This window comes from Aspergillus flavus, chromosome 4 (genome assembly GCF_009017415.1).
Source record: "Aspergillus flavus chromosome 4, complete sequence".
NCBI lineage: Eukaryota > Fungi > Ascomycota > Eurotiomycetes > Eurotiales > Aspergillaceae > Aspergillus > Aspergillus flavus.
Window position 1 is genome coordinate 1,890,564 of NC_092405.1, and position 12,375 is coordinate 1,902,938.

The 12,375-nt window shown below is 49.9% G+C and overlaps 4 protein-coding genes across 4 annotated transcripts; 1 reads left to right on the plus strand and 3 right to left on the minus strand.

Moving 5' to 3' along the window:
- Positions 1-4: 4 nt before the first annotated feature.
- On the minus strand, positions 5-2,714 carry F9C07_3857 (putative Rho GTPase activator Rga; the record flags this gene model as incomplete). Its single annotated transcript, XM_041291903.2, has 3 exons — positions 5-501; positions 554-649; positions 701-2,714. The coding sequence occupies 3 exons, from the start codon at positions 2,712-2,714 to the stop codon at positions 5-7; spliced, it is 2,607 nt and encodes an 868-aa protein (XP_041146136.2).
- A 63-nt stretch (positions 2,715-2,777) lies between these two features.
- Positions 2,778-3,571, minus strand: F9C07_3858 (putative GTPase activator protein; the record flags this gene model as incomplete). The annotated part of the gene is made up of 3 exons (XM_071511142.1): positions 2,778-3,349; positions 3,401-3,431; positions 3,494-3,571. The coding sequence occupies 3 exons, from the start codon at positions 3,569-3,571 to the stop codon at positions 2,778-2,780; spliced, it is 681 nt and encodes a 226-aa protein (XP_071366411.1).
- A 1,411-nt stretch (positions 3,572-4,982) lies between these two features.
- Positions 4,983-9,169, minus strand: F9C07_3859 (putative multidrug resistance protein 1, 2; the record flags this gene model as incomplete). The annotated part of the gene is made up of 2 exons (XM_041291904.1): positions 4,983-9,017; positions 9,107-9,169. 2 exons carry the CDS (start codon positions 9,167-9,169, stop codon positions 4,983-4,985), a joined length of 4,098 nt encoding a protein of 1,365 aa, XP_041146137.1.
- An 854-nt stretch (positions 9,170-10,023) lies between these two features.
- Positions 10,024-10,408, plus strand: F9C07_3860 (uncharacterized protein; the record flags this gene model as incomplete). Its single annotated transcript, XM_071511143.1, has 4 exons — positions 10,024-10,057; positions 10,153-10,209; positions 10,250-10,280; positions 10,327-10,408. 4 exons carry the CDS (start codon positions 10,024-10,026, stop codon positions 10,406-10,408), a joined length of 204 nt encoding a protein of 67 aa, XP_071366412.1.
- Positions 10,409-12,375: the final 1,967 nt, after the last annotated feature.

Here is a 12,375-nt window from a genome sequence, read left to right on the forward strand (position 1 = left end):
TCTATCATTGCAGACCCATGAACACCTCTTGACAATTATCCACCAAAAACTTCAACACATCATTCTTCTTTTGCACATCCGTCATCTCACGGGCCAAACTCTGCGGTCTCATGATGGTTGGAGCAAACACAACTGCGATATTCTGGCTCGTCATCAAATTCTCCTTCTCACGCTCAACTACACGCTTCAAGTGAAACATGAGGAATTCGAGCACATCGCGGTGGACTCTGGGCAGTTCCAAAAGACACTTCTGCAGGGTTTCGATCCGCTCAGTAGGGGAAGCGATTTCGCCGGTTTCAATAATCATTTCGTACACATCAAATGTAATCAAAGGATTCGGTAGCTTTCGGAAGTATTGCTTTAAGGCCGATGTCACCGCATGAATATCAAGGTCAGGATCCGAGATGTCATAATCCTGCGGTTGTCGCTCAAACCCGTCTCGGATAGCCTGGATCGCCGAGCTGGCACCTGACTTGCGGTAAATCCCTTCCATGTCCATGCCTAAAGTGACGGTTAGCTTACCCGATGACAAAAGCCAGTGATAAGAACCTACCTCGTAATTCAACCTCTTGAATGCAACGAGTGATAATAGCGGGAATGATGCTCTTTTCGTGCTCCATCCGCTGCTCCAAGTCGGTACCAAAGAGGCCTAAAATTCCTTAGTTAACGCGCATCAGGCAAAATAATCAATGAAACATACCTGTTGGGGCAACTTCGGCCAAAGCTGGAACACTGTCAGTCGTTGGCATCCTTGTACCAGCCTGCTTATTCCGCTGGTTTCCAAAGAACCCAAATCCTTGGCGGCTGGGGTCCTGCGTCTGGGACCGTGGCAGACCAGGAACGCCTTCTGTGGCGCTCTCACTTGTACCAAATGCGCGATTGAGGCCCTTGGTGACACCCTTGGCGACGTTCTGACCTCCCTTCTTCCAGTTGAACTTGCGAGGCTGTCCCTTCCGAATGCTGACAACTTGGGGCCCGGGAACAATGGTGGCTGGCTCGGCCTCTTCGGACATGTTGGCCGTCGACATCGACGGGGCCAAGTCATTACTGCCAGCCTTCAGCGCGTCGATAGAAGACAGCGACTTCTCTTTTCCATGTGAATAAATGCCGAGACCATTCGCACCTCGGTTGCCCTCTGACGAATTAGCTTTGTAGAGCTCCTGGATTTGGTGCACTAGCTGGTTGTTCAATTCAGCCAACTGGGCATTCTTCGAGGACAGCTGCTCGAACTCCTGGAAGCTCTTGTCCTTCATACGGTTGAAGTTTGCAAGTTCTTCGGCAGTCTCGTTGCGTTTCTGAACCAGTTCCTCGATCTGAGGTGTGAAGGAGTCCTTCAATTTCTGGATAGACTCGACAAACTCCCGCAATACCTGATTCGTGAGCTTACCAAGGTCCAAAGTGCCGCCTCCGCCGCGCTTCTCAGCTTCGAGATGATCGGTCAGCACCGAAAGCTCTCGCATGACAATCTCCTTCCGAGCGTCCAGCACAACCATGGTAGAGCGCTTCTCATTAAGCTCCGTGTTGGCTTGCTTCACATCGGCAGTGGCGTTCAGCATAGCCTCCATTTCAACAATCTTTTGGTCCCGCTCAAGGACCCGCTGGCGCTCTTTGCGCAGCTCACTCCGCAACCATGCCACTTCTTCAGGTCCGCCACTCTCTGGGGATACGGCGGTGGGGCTTCCAAGGTCCTGGTACGGAGCACTCCCATTGACCGGCGACTTGGGCCATTTGGCATCCTTGGACAAGCGAGAACCTTTATCACTGAAGCTGCGACCATGACGCACCGAGTTTGAGACACGACGCAAGAACGATTCGCTGTTCTGTGCCGAGAGAGGGTCGTCAGATGACATCAGTCGGGCCATATCCTCATCCATAGAAAAGTCGCCCCCACCACTGTACCGTAAGACAGATGGAGACCCCGCTTGGTCTACCTGGCGCTGTAAGTCAGGCTGATGGAAGGTGTTGATTGAGTTCGGGCGCGGTGGCTTCGAATGCTCCAAGCTGGTATCATTGCGTGAAGTCCGCGGGGATTCACCTAGTTTGGGCGAGCCCCTAGTTCGGTCAAGCCACGGTTCACCTGGGGCAATTGATTGTGGGCGAGGGGACACGCCGGGCTCCTTTCTGGTAAGATGTAGCTTGCTTTCCAATGAATCCCCGCGTTTGGGAGGATGTTGCATGCTACCAGAGGATAGGAACGACCGCGCAGAGTCCAAGGACCCGCTATTCTCGTGCAGGCGACGAAGCTCATGCGATGGCCGAATGGGTGGGGCTACAGAATTATCTGCCGTTGATATATTCCGGTGAGGAGTAACTAACGACCTCGTACTCTCAGGGCTTGAGTTGGAAAACGTGCTGGTCTCCTTATGACCAGAGGGCAAGTCGGACCGGGAACTCTGAATAGAGCCTGACCTTGCACGTCTCGGCAGTTCTGGCGGCGCTCTGGAATCATCACTGGTTGTTGGACGAGAGTAGGCGCTTGTATCATCTTGCCGCCAGCGGGCGGAGTCAACGTCAACACGCTCGCGGCCCTTCTCTTGATACGCGATATGCGGTGATGAGCTACCCGAGGGCACCGACTCCGTTCCCTCTCTAGGGGACCGATGCAGAGAACCGGGAGATTTAGAATGCTGAGGCGACCGCTGTTCTTCAGAAGGATCAAATGCGAGGGGAATAAGGAATTCTCCGCCATCGTTTTCGGGCTCGCGTGGCACCATCGAGTGGCGGTTACTACGATAAGTGCTCGAAGGAAGAATCAAGTTGTCTAATGCAGATTCCAGTTAATAAGTGTCTCGCAGCTTTGTAAAGGGAATGTTACCTTGATCGGCAGCCGCACGGGTTCCAGAGGAGCCCGGCAGCCTTCCCGCGTCCAGCGCAGGCGCTGCACCTCGCGATGACCCCTCTGTGACTGGTTCTGCATAAGTATCCGGTAGTAAGTCATCTGCGAGTCGTGCGTGATCGGCTTCCTCTGGGGGTAGCGAAGGCAGCGATTTGTCGAGTTTCACACCGGGCGCTGGCTTCTTCGTAGGCGCAGCTGCACGGTTTCTCTTTCTGCGGCGTTGCATCAAAGACTCATGACAGTCCATGCAGAAGATACCCTGTGATGTCCGTGCATAGCGCAGATTTTCGATCTTCCGTTTACAATTTCGACATCGGAAACACTGCGCGCAAAATGCTTGTTCTCCGGTCAAGATGGCCAGGTCTTCAATTTTGTTCCCGCAAGAACTGCAGCTGTACGTGCAATTACTACATATTAGCGAGCCGTCACCGAGTAGGAGGAGGTGAGCGTCTGAGTCGAGGAGTGTGCCACAGGTGCTGCAGCAAAAACATTCAATATGCCATCGATTGCCCGCTGCTAACTGTCAGTTTCTGATCCGATACGGCCACCCGAGTGCGAACTTACCCAGCTCGAATGCCTTTCCCTCTTCCAAAATCTAGTGGAAGCACCCAAGTTAGTATACGTCACATTATCTCAATACCGACTGGCCTCGCATACCTCTCCACAGCCCTTACAAGGAAATGGCGTGTCATCCTGTTCCATAGGAGACTCTGGGTACACTGCAGGAGACTCCATCCTCTTCCGCTATGTTATGCTCGATTAAGGGGGAGAGAAGTATATTATGAACCGCGAAAGGTTCACCAAGGTACCAAAATTGTCAATGACGACGACGCTCGGGGTGCGCCCGCGGTGTTGCTATCAAATGCTTTGGCGACACAGGGGTGAGGTAGTAAGACCAGGTTTTGCATCCGACAGCAAAAAGAACCACAATCCCAAGCGAAAGTAAAACTGTCACGTAGCGACGTACGATAGGAAAATGCTGGAACTCGAAGGAGGGGAGGGCGGTAGGTAGCAGTTTGTCGGTGGGAGGAAATAAAACACGACGGGTTGTTGGGTGGACGGCAATTTCCACTAGAGAAAGTAATAAAAAGCTCTCGAGCCTATGGTAAGCAAAGGAGACGACGTCAGTATCAGGACAAGATCGACAAGGTCCATCGCGGACGAAACTGAGGGGTGGGTGGTCAAAAGGTGGTGCTGAGGACGAAGTACCCCAGATCGCAGGACCAGGGGTAGGGGAGAAGAGGGGGGTAATTGGACAGGGCTGGACTACCCATGCAGAAGGAGGACGCTGTAGATCTCAACGACAGAAAACCTGAGCTATCCCAATGGGACAAGAAGCAAGATATACACCAACCCGATCCAGAACTCAGACAAGGAAACAACAGGGGGGAAAGAAACGAAAGAAATAAACTGTGGTGATTGCGAAACCAAGAAAAGTGAGAGAGAGGAAAATGAAACACACTTAACGGTGAACGACTGTTTCAGATAAACTTCGGCGACAGAACGCGGAAAAACGAACCCCTCGGGAGCCAACTCAGCTGTTGGCGCAACACTCAGGAACAGGGGGAAGGCCACTTGCAATGTGCCAATTAGGTCATTAGATATTAATGGTGAAGGATAAAACAGAGGAAGAAAGGAAATGAAAGGGAAAACAGGCAATCCCAATGGGGAAGAAGCGTGGAAATGAACAGGGAAGAGGGAACGGGAAGTGAGAGAGGAAAGACGGTCTGGATTCTGTCGCGTTCGAGCCCCAAAAGAAGTCACGCCCCTTCCCCATACCCTACAAGCTTTCTCTCTCTTGCGCGCGCTTTCACCTACTTCGATGAATGAACCATGACAAAGAGACCAATTGACCAAATGCAATTCTCTCAGACAATTATAATGCTGATTTCTATGGCGGTATATACCCTATTCTATTGATCCTTAACGCCGAGACCCGCAATGGTATTATTAAAATACTAGACAAATGGCCGTTCCAAGGATCCAACCCAGAATGCATTGTACGAATGCGAAGAAAGATATGAACATTTTGCCCACCTTCTATGGTGCGAATACCTTCGTTCCCTCAACTGCAATTGTATTCCAAAAATAGTAATTTTGATGTATTCTTTTTTTTTTTTTTCGACTCTCAAATTTGAGGGCAACCTCACGTCTCCAATGACTGGTGGATCACACTCGTTCGGTAAGTCTCACTCCGCTGGATCAACTCCTGATGCGTGCCCTGCTCCACACACCGACCCTCTTCAATCAAGAAGATCTGGTCAGCCCGATGAATCGTGTTGAGCCGGTGAGCAATTGCGACGATCGTGGTCCGTCCAGCCAGTGTAGCCAGCGCCTCCTGAATCCGCTTCTCAGACTCAACATCCAGTGCACTTGTGGACTCATCCAACAATAGCATGCGCGGCTTCCGCACCAATGCTCGTGCAATAGAAAGTCGTTGACGCTGACCGCCGGAAAATTGCTTCCCGTCCTGGCTGCACATAGTCTGATATCCTTCGGGCAGCCCCATAATCACATCATGAATGTTGGCCATGCGGCAGGCGTCCTCGATCTCCTCCTGGGTTGGTTCATGGCCGGGGCAAGCCCCGAGCCCGATGTTGAAGGCCACCGTACCTTCAAAAAGCACGTTCTCTTGAGGCACCAGAGCAATGTCGTCACGGAATTCCGTCCCCAACTGGCGCGTGACATCCACGCCGTCAATGATGACTGAACCAGATGAAGGCCGGTAGAATCGCTCCAACATGGAGAAAGTCGTGGACTTTCCAGATCCACTGGGACCGACCAATGCGCAAAACTGTCCTGGTTTGATATCAATATCGAGCCCCCTCAAGATGGGCCGTTCTGGCCGATTCGGATAGGTGAAATGAACCCCCCGAAGTTGAGCCCCGATGGCAGTGTCAGATGTCCGCTTGCGTTGACCACGGGGAGAGTCCACGGCTTCAACATCCTGCATTGCCGTCTTCTCTTCGAGGAGACTACTAGAGGGTTTGAAGCTATCAGATGATTCGGGGGTGAGTTCCTCCTCTGCAGAGCGAGTATTGAGTAGCTCGACAATGTTGGATGATGCAACTCGAGCCTTGGAAATGTCCGGTGCTAAGGCAAACATTTGGCCACAAGACTGGGTGCTAAAGAGCAACGCCGGTAGAACGATGAAGAACTGAGTTTGGGAATAGAGGCCGGCGGCGATCTGCTTCGAACCCCACCAGTACGCGAGCGCATATACCAGGTTACTAATACTGAATGCTAATGCCAGCCAAACATTACCATGAACGATTGCTTTCATAGTGCTCCGGTAAGGCTGTATTAATGCCCGGCCAAACACTTCATACGACTGCTTTTCCAGGGAGAATGCAGACACCGCACGGATATTATCAATGGCTTCCACAGTGATTGCCGTGGCTTTAGCAAAAGCCTTTTGGTGCCGTTCAGCGAACTTGGCCTGGACCCGGAGCTTCATCATACCGGCAACTAAAAGCACGGGAATAGTTGGGAACAAGACGATCGTGATTTTCCAAGCGATAGCAAAGGAGATCACCAGACCAGCCACCAGGTTCACAGCGGTGGCCAAAAGAAGACCGATTGTCGAGCCGGTGATTCCACTGAGAGCCGAAGCGTCACCAGTGATATATGTGATCAGTGTTCCCGGTGTGCGATCATCCATGCCATGCCATTGCATCGTCTGGCCTAGGAGAGACCGCAGTGAAAGTACACGGATGCGATATAGAATCTTATCAGCCGCCCAGCCGAAAACAGCGCCACCAACCACATTAGCGGTTAGTTCAACAAGGGCAAGGATGAAGAAAAGCAGACCGTAAAGGTTACCGCTATGGCTAATGGCGTCCGCACCATTGCAAGGGTTCAAACTTCCTACAGTATGACCGAAAACGATTGCTTCCGCGGAGTAGGAACCACCGATAATGGTAGACATGACTAGTCCAATTAAGATGAAGGGCAAGCTCGGTCGCATGAGAGAGAAGGTGAACTTGGTAGTAAACCATCCTGATCGCTTCTTTTTCTTGTCTTTCTCGGTGCCATCTTTGGACCCAGGCGGCGTCTCAGCTACGACTGTTTCCTCCGTAACGTCCGATCCGCCGGTACCGACAAGGCCACCTCCCTTCTCGTCAATGGCCTGAACGCTTCCTGAAGTGGAGTAATTTCCGCGGGGGGCATCGCTGATTGCATCTTCCGAAATCACAACATCTTCAGCACTCAGCTTCCCGAGGTTCTGAAGACGCACCATCTCCGCATAGACGCCACCATGTGCGACAAGTTCCGAGTGGGAACCTTCTTCGGTAACCCGGCCACTCTGAACCACCACAATCTTATGAGCATCCTTGGCAGTGGCTAGCCGGTGAGCGATGGACACAGTGGTAACATGTTGGGATACTTTAGCCAACGCCGCCTGGATCAGTTGCTCACTGGTAGAATCAAGCGCGGCCGTCGCTTCGTCCAGAATTAGCAGAGACGGCTCTCGCACTAAAGCGCGAGCCAGTGCAATCCGTTGTTTCTGACCTCCACTCAGCTGATTCCCCGCCGTCCCGACACTGGTCGAGAGTCCATGAGGCAGGCCTTCAATAAAGTTCAACGCGTTGGATGTAGCAGCAGCCTTTTTCACTAAATCAACGATCTCGGCTACGCGACTGTCGCAAGCAGACAGGGCATCTTTCTCGGTCACTCCGCCTCTAACTTTCTCCGCGAGTTCCGGTAGGCTCGCATCCATAATGAAAGGCGCCAGTTCTTGGTGTCTAGCATGTGCCGAAGAGACAAGGCCGTATGCAATGTTTTCGAGGATCGAGCGGTCCAGTAAAGACGGCTCTTGTTGAACGAAACCGATATTTCCACGCAAATAGCGGACATTAATATCTTGAAATTTCGTCCCACCAATGGCCACATACCCGGATTTCGGATCATAAAATCTCTCCAAAAGAGAGACAACCGTTGACTTTCCACCACCAGAGGGTCCAACGATAGCTGTATGCTTTTTGGGTGGGATAATGAAGTTCATGCCCTGCAGTACAGGAACGTCCGGACGAGATGGGTACGTGAAGTGGACATCGTGAAACTCGATATTCTCCTCGCCGAAAGCCGCCGACTTATCACCCTCGTCCGATGTTCCATCAATAGCAGACTTCCGGTTGATGACTGCCTGGAGTCTTTGCGAAGCACCAGCTGCGGAAGCAAACACATGGATAAAGGGGGCAACCTGACTCAGAATAAAAGAAGCATCGATCAGGACAAAAATTACTGTATACACAGCACCCACAGATACGCCTGAGTTTTCATTGGCCACGGAATGGGAGATCATCTGGGCACCTTCCCAAAAAGCCAGGGCGTTGGCGGAGTAAGCAACGAAGTAAAGGAAACCAAGCTGCGCAGCATGCGTGCAGGCCTTCTTCAAGGCATCCATGTGAGTCGCTGAGAGATACGAGGCGAATCGCGACTCCAGGCGATCGTTAGCATTGAATGCATGGACTAACGTCAAGTGCGACAAGCTGGATGAAGCGATGGATGTCGCTGAGCCAATGTTTTCGGTTATACGGCCGGCAAACTTCTTGATATAGTGGCCTCCAACCAATGACATGACCATGAAGCAAGGAACCACTGAAATCAGCATTCCCGCGATTTTTGGCACTTTGATGAACGCCACGATATAGGCGGCCACAAAGTATGAAATGGTCGTGATAACCAAACCTACCTTCTCCGAGGTCCCCGACTGGATGACCTCAACATCGCTGACCAGGCGAGAGATGATGTCACCGGAGGGGAGAGTCTCAATGAAGTTTGCCTCCTGCTTGACTATACTCTCGAAATACCTCCTACGATAACGGCGCGCGAGCCGTTCGCTTACTGTGCACCAGCATGACGTGTGAATGTAGATGAAACAAAAATTCGCGATAGTGATGTATATCACATACAACACCTTCTGGGTCACACTATCCGAAAGCTCGGTCGTGGCGTCCGTTGAGGCCGAGCAAGTGACAGTATTGAGGTCGTTGATCAAATCACCAAAGACAATACCGAGCAATGGGAAAGGAACCCCACCAGCAATGGCAAATATCGTACCGCAGATTATAAGGAACACATCTGTTATGGTGTAGTCGAGCGAAAAAAGCAGTTGGATGTATGCAAAGGACTTCCCAAGATCCTCCTTGGTCGGTGTATGTCTTTTCACAGCTTGCATCTGGTACAGAAGCTATATCAGCATACGCCGGGTTTCCCAGAAGGCCACCCTGCAGGAGATAGCCAAAATAACCGGGGACAGCAACATACGAAGCCATTGTTGGTATCATTCAGACTCTTCTGTCCACTATCGACATTCTCAGTCTGTGACATGGTGATATGCGTTTAGGTAGTCCCCGCAAGTGGGAAATATAGGAATGTGACGGCGGCAGTCTTTGCTGCGGGGTATCAAGATATGCAAGGTCCTATCAATCCCTCTCGTGCCCAGCGCAAATTCAATGAGATGGGCACCAGCTTGACTCGTTATTTTTCCGAGAAATGTCGACAGAGTCGTCCTAGAATTTTGTGGCCGAGAAGCACTCAAAAACCCAAACGACAAATCAAGTGAAAGACTCAATGTAAAGTGCGCTTCGTCTCTCGAGCTAGAACTCGAAACTTCCCCCAATTGATCAACCAGCAATGGCGGGAGAGTGAACTGGCTCACTCAGACAAACACCCCCAATAAGCATCCCTCCGGGGAAAGACGATGCTCAAGAACAGTGGTCAGGCACCGCGTACAAGCAACACCAGGGAGCGAACAGGAAGGGTCAAAGAAGGAACAGAGGAGGAGAAACCAAGAAGGGGGGGGAAAAAGAATTTAGCTAGGACACCATGACACATACCCATGCCCACAATGGACACACTAGAGGCGAGGGGAAATTTAGCATTACAACGGCTCCGGTTGCGGCGCCCAGGTTCAAAACTGGGACTAACCATGGATTGACGCCATGGACAACAGCGGGAGACCAAGAGGTTCTGCTCTTCAGAAAGCGGAGTAGCCAAAGAGCGAAACGGATGGGAGAGCCAGAGGTTACGAACTTACGAGAGGCATGATCTCCACTTGGCAGGGGAGTGAAGAGGGGCGGCCTCTTGGGTTAGTCTCTCTCAGTGGATATCCGATAGATTGATAAATTTTTTCTTCTTTTTTTTCTGCCATTTTGTTTTTTCCCGCCCAGCAAATGTGGGAAATGATCGACCACTCCAAGTGGGTTTTCAGGCAGTGTGAATTTTCTGATGCAGAAGCACGGCACGAACCGACTATTGGGCGTCTTGTCCAGACCAGTGGGGCGAGTCCATTAGTTCCTGAAGCTGCGTAGCCGAGGGTACCGTCCTCGAGGAGGCATTCTTCTGGTTAGAGAAGGAGAGGCAGAATGGTACGGAGTACAGAAAAAAAGAATTTCTATGCAAATAAAGATAAAAAATCGGTTGTGGAAGTCCGAATCAAGTAAGCGCATCATTATAACAAAAGGTTTGATACTTGGTGTTAGCAGTGGGGATCCATTACAGTTCAACATAATACCCATTATGCAATGGAATCGGACAGATGCAGAAAGGCCTGTCGTGGGGTTTTAATTACTGAATAAACTGATATGTTTGTTGCCAATCAGAAAGATGGGGGTCTGGGCGTGGGAGATTTTTCGGTTCGGAAATTCTCATCTGATAACTCTGTCGAAGAATCACCTGCAGTCTCTTCACCAATCACGGCCCGCGGTCGTCGCCCTTACTAGAGCCGAGGAAAAAGGACCCGATCGCAGGTTCAAGTCGTCGCGTTCTTCGCCTTCCACTATCTTCTCTCTTTTTCGCCAAGTTTGTCCACTTTCAAACCCATTCCTTATGCGCCAATAGTCGACTATTCGAACTAATTTGCGTTTCACAGCCTCTTAGAATCAATAACGTAGCCCCAGTAGCCAAACAAGATAATTGCGTTATTGCTTGATCGACTAGCCCCATTCAAAGACCCAATTCTGGCCTAAAAGTGACGAATTCGAGACTCAAGGAGTTTTCAAGTTTGCTCATGATGTGGTTTTTTTTTTTTTTTTTTTTTTCGCCCGTCAGCACCCACCTTTTGGGTTCGGGAGATTGGGATATACTCCCGGGACTCGTCACACAAGGAGCTTTTTTATTGATTTTATCTAATCTGATCGATCGATAACAAAACCTGTCGCCCCCTAACAGTTTCAGATGAGTTCCTTGGCATTCCTCGACGTAGGACGTGGAAGTTCCCCTCCTTCACTAACCCCCCAAAAAAATTAAATTAAGAGGACAAATTAAGTTAGCGTATGTACATAGATCTACACAATACGACTTCCAGCCTAACATGCCCAGATGCTCACGAGGTGGCAAGTAATTGCTGGAATGCAAGGGAAAAAAAGAATGTGGGAGGAGACAATGATTCCAACAAAGGAAGAGAAGTTGAATACTCGAATACCAAGGTCAATAGAAGTGTCGCCATGCTAACCAACTTTTGTTCTCCTATTCCCGTGGTAGACACCATTGGCTTACGTTAACCAAACGTCTTCAAACACCAAAAAGGGGCATCCCAAAGGCTGGATCTAATCTGATCGGCATCTAATCAGATTCGCGGAATTTACTTCATTGGATACCGCCGATGATCGGCCTTGTCCGACTCTTCCGGCGTCACCTGTCGCTCTATGATATACATCTTCCATCATTATAGATGGATGACCCAATTATCTGGAATGTTTCGGATGTGGCAATTTCTTTAGAGAAATAGCCTCATCCATGGCCGAGTTGCCTAACCATATTAAGAGCATGCTGTAGCAGACGGTAGTTTTGGTCGGCTTCTGATAGCTTGTTCGTTTAACCTGTAAAGATAACTCCAATATGATTACTTTTGATTATACCAGTTTACAAGCAAACTTGGGCCAAGACCTATCCCTTCACTATATAACATAGCCTGAGGTTCCTGGTGGCGTCCTACAGGTGGATGCTTCTTCAATGGCGCTTACACCGTGTAACTAGACCCAGACTTGTGTCATTTTCAGCGAGTCCCCTTTTTGTTTGGATTCGTTTGACAAGGGTTCTCACAGAAAGGGTTTGAAGGGGATGAGGTTGAGAGTTGATCTGAATAGTGTCCTTTTTAGGAAAGTTAATGTGGATAGCGAGAAAAGCTTGCAAGTATGCTTAACTGATAGGAGATCAGGGGTGATATCGAGGTTAACGGATACAACGCATTTTGCATGATTAAGGACTCAATGAGTTATGGTAGAAGCTTTTACTGATTGAGTGACTAATTCTAAGTTTGAGTTAGGCACAATGATGTCCTTGGAGAGGAAAGGCATCACCAGTAAGTTAGCTTAAGTATACGTTACAATGGAACATGCTGCTTCAAAACCTATTGGGTATGAAGCCATGCGTTAGCTGATTTGATATAGCTAATCTATAGATCACCCTAGTATGAATGCTGCCAGGAGCACTCACTGATATTATATCACTGTATGTTCATGGTACGCTGAGAGAATCTGCTGATTTCAAACTGCCAAACCCCATTTTGTTAAATACACTTAAAGGCAGTATAC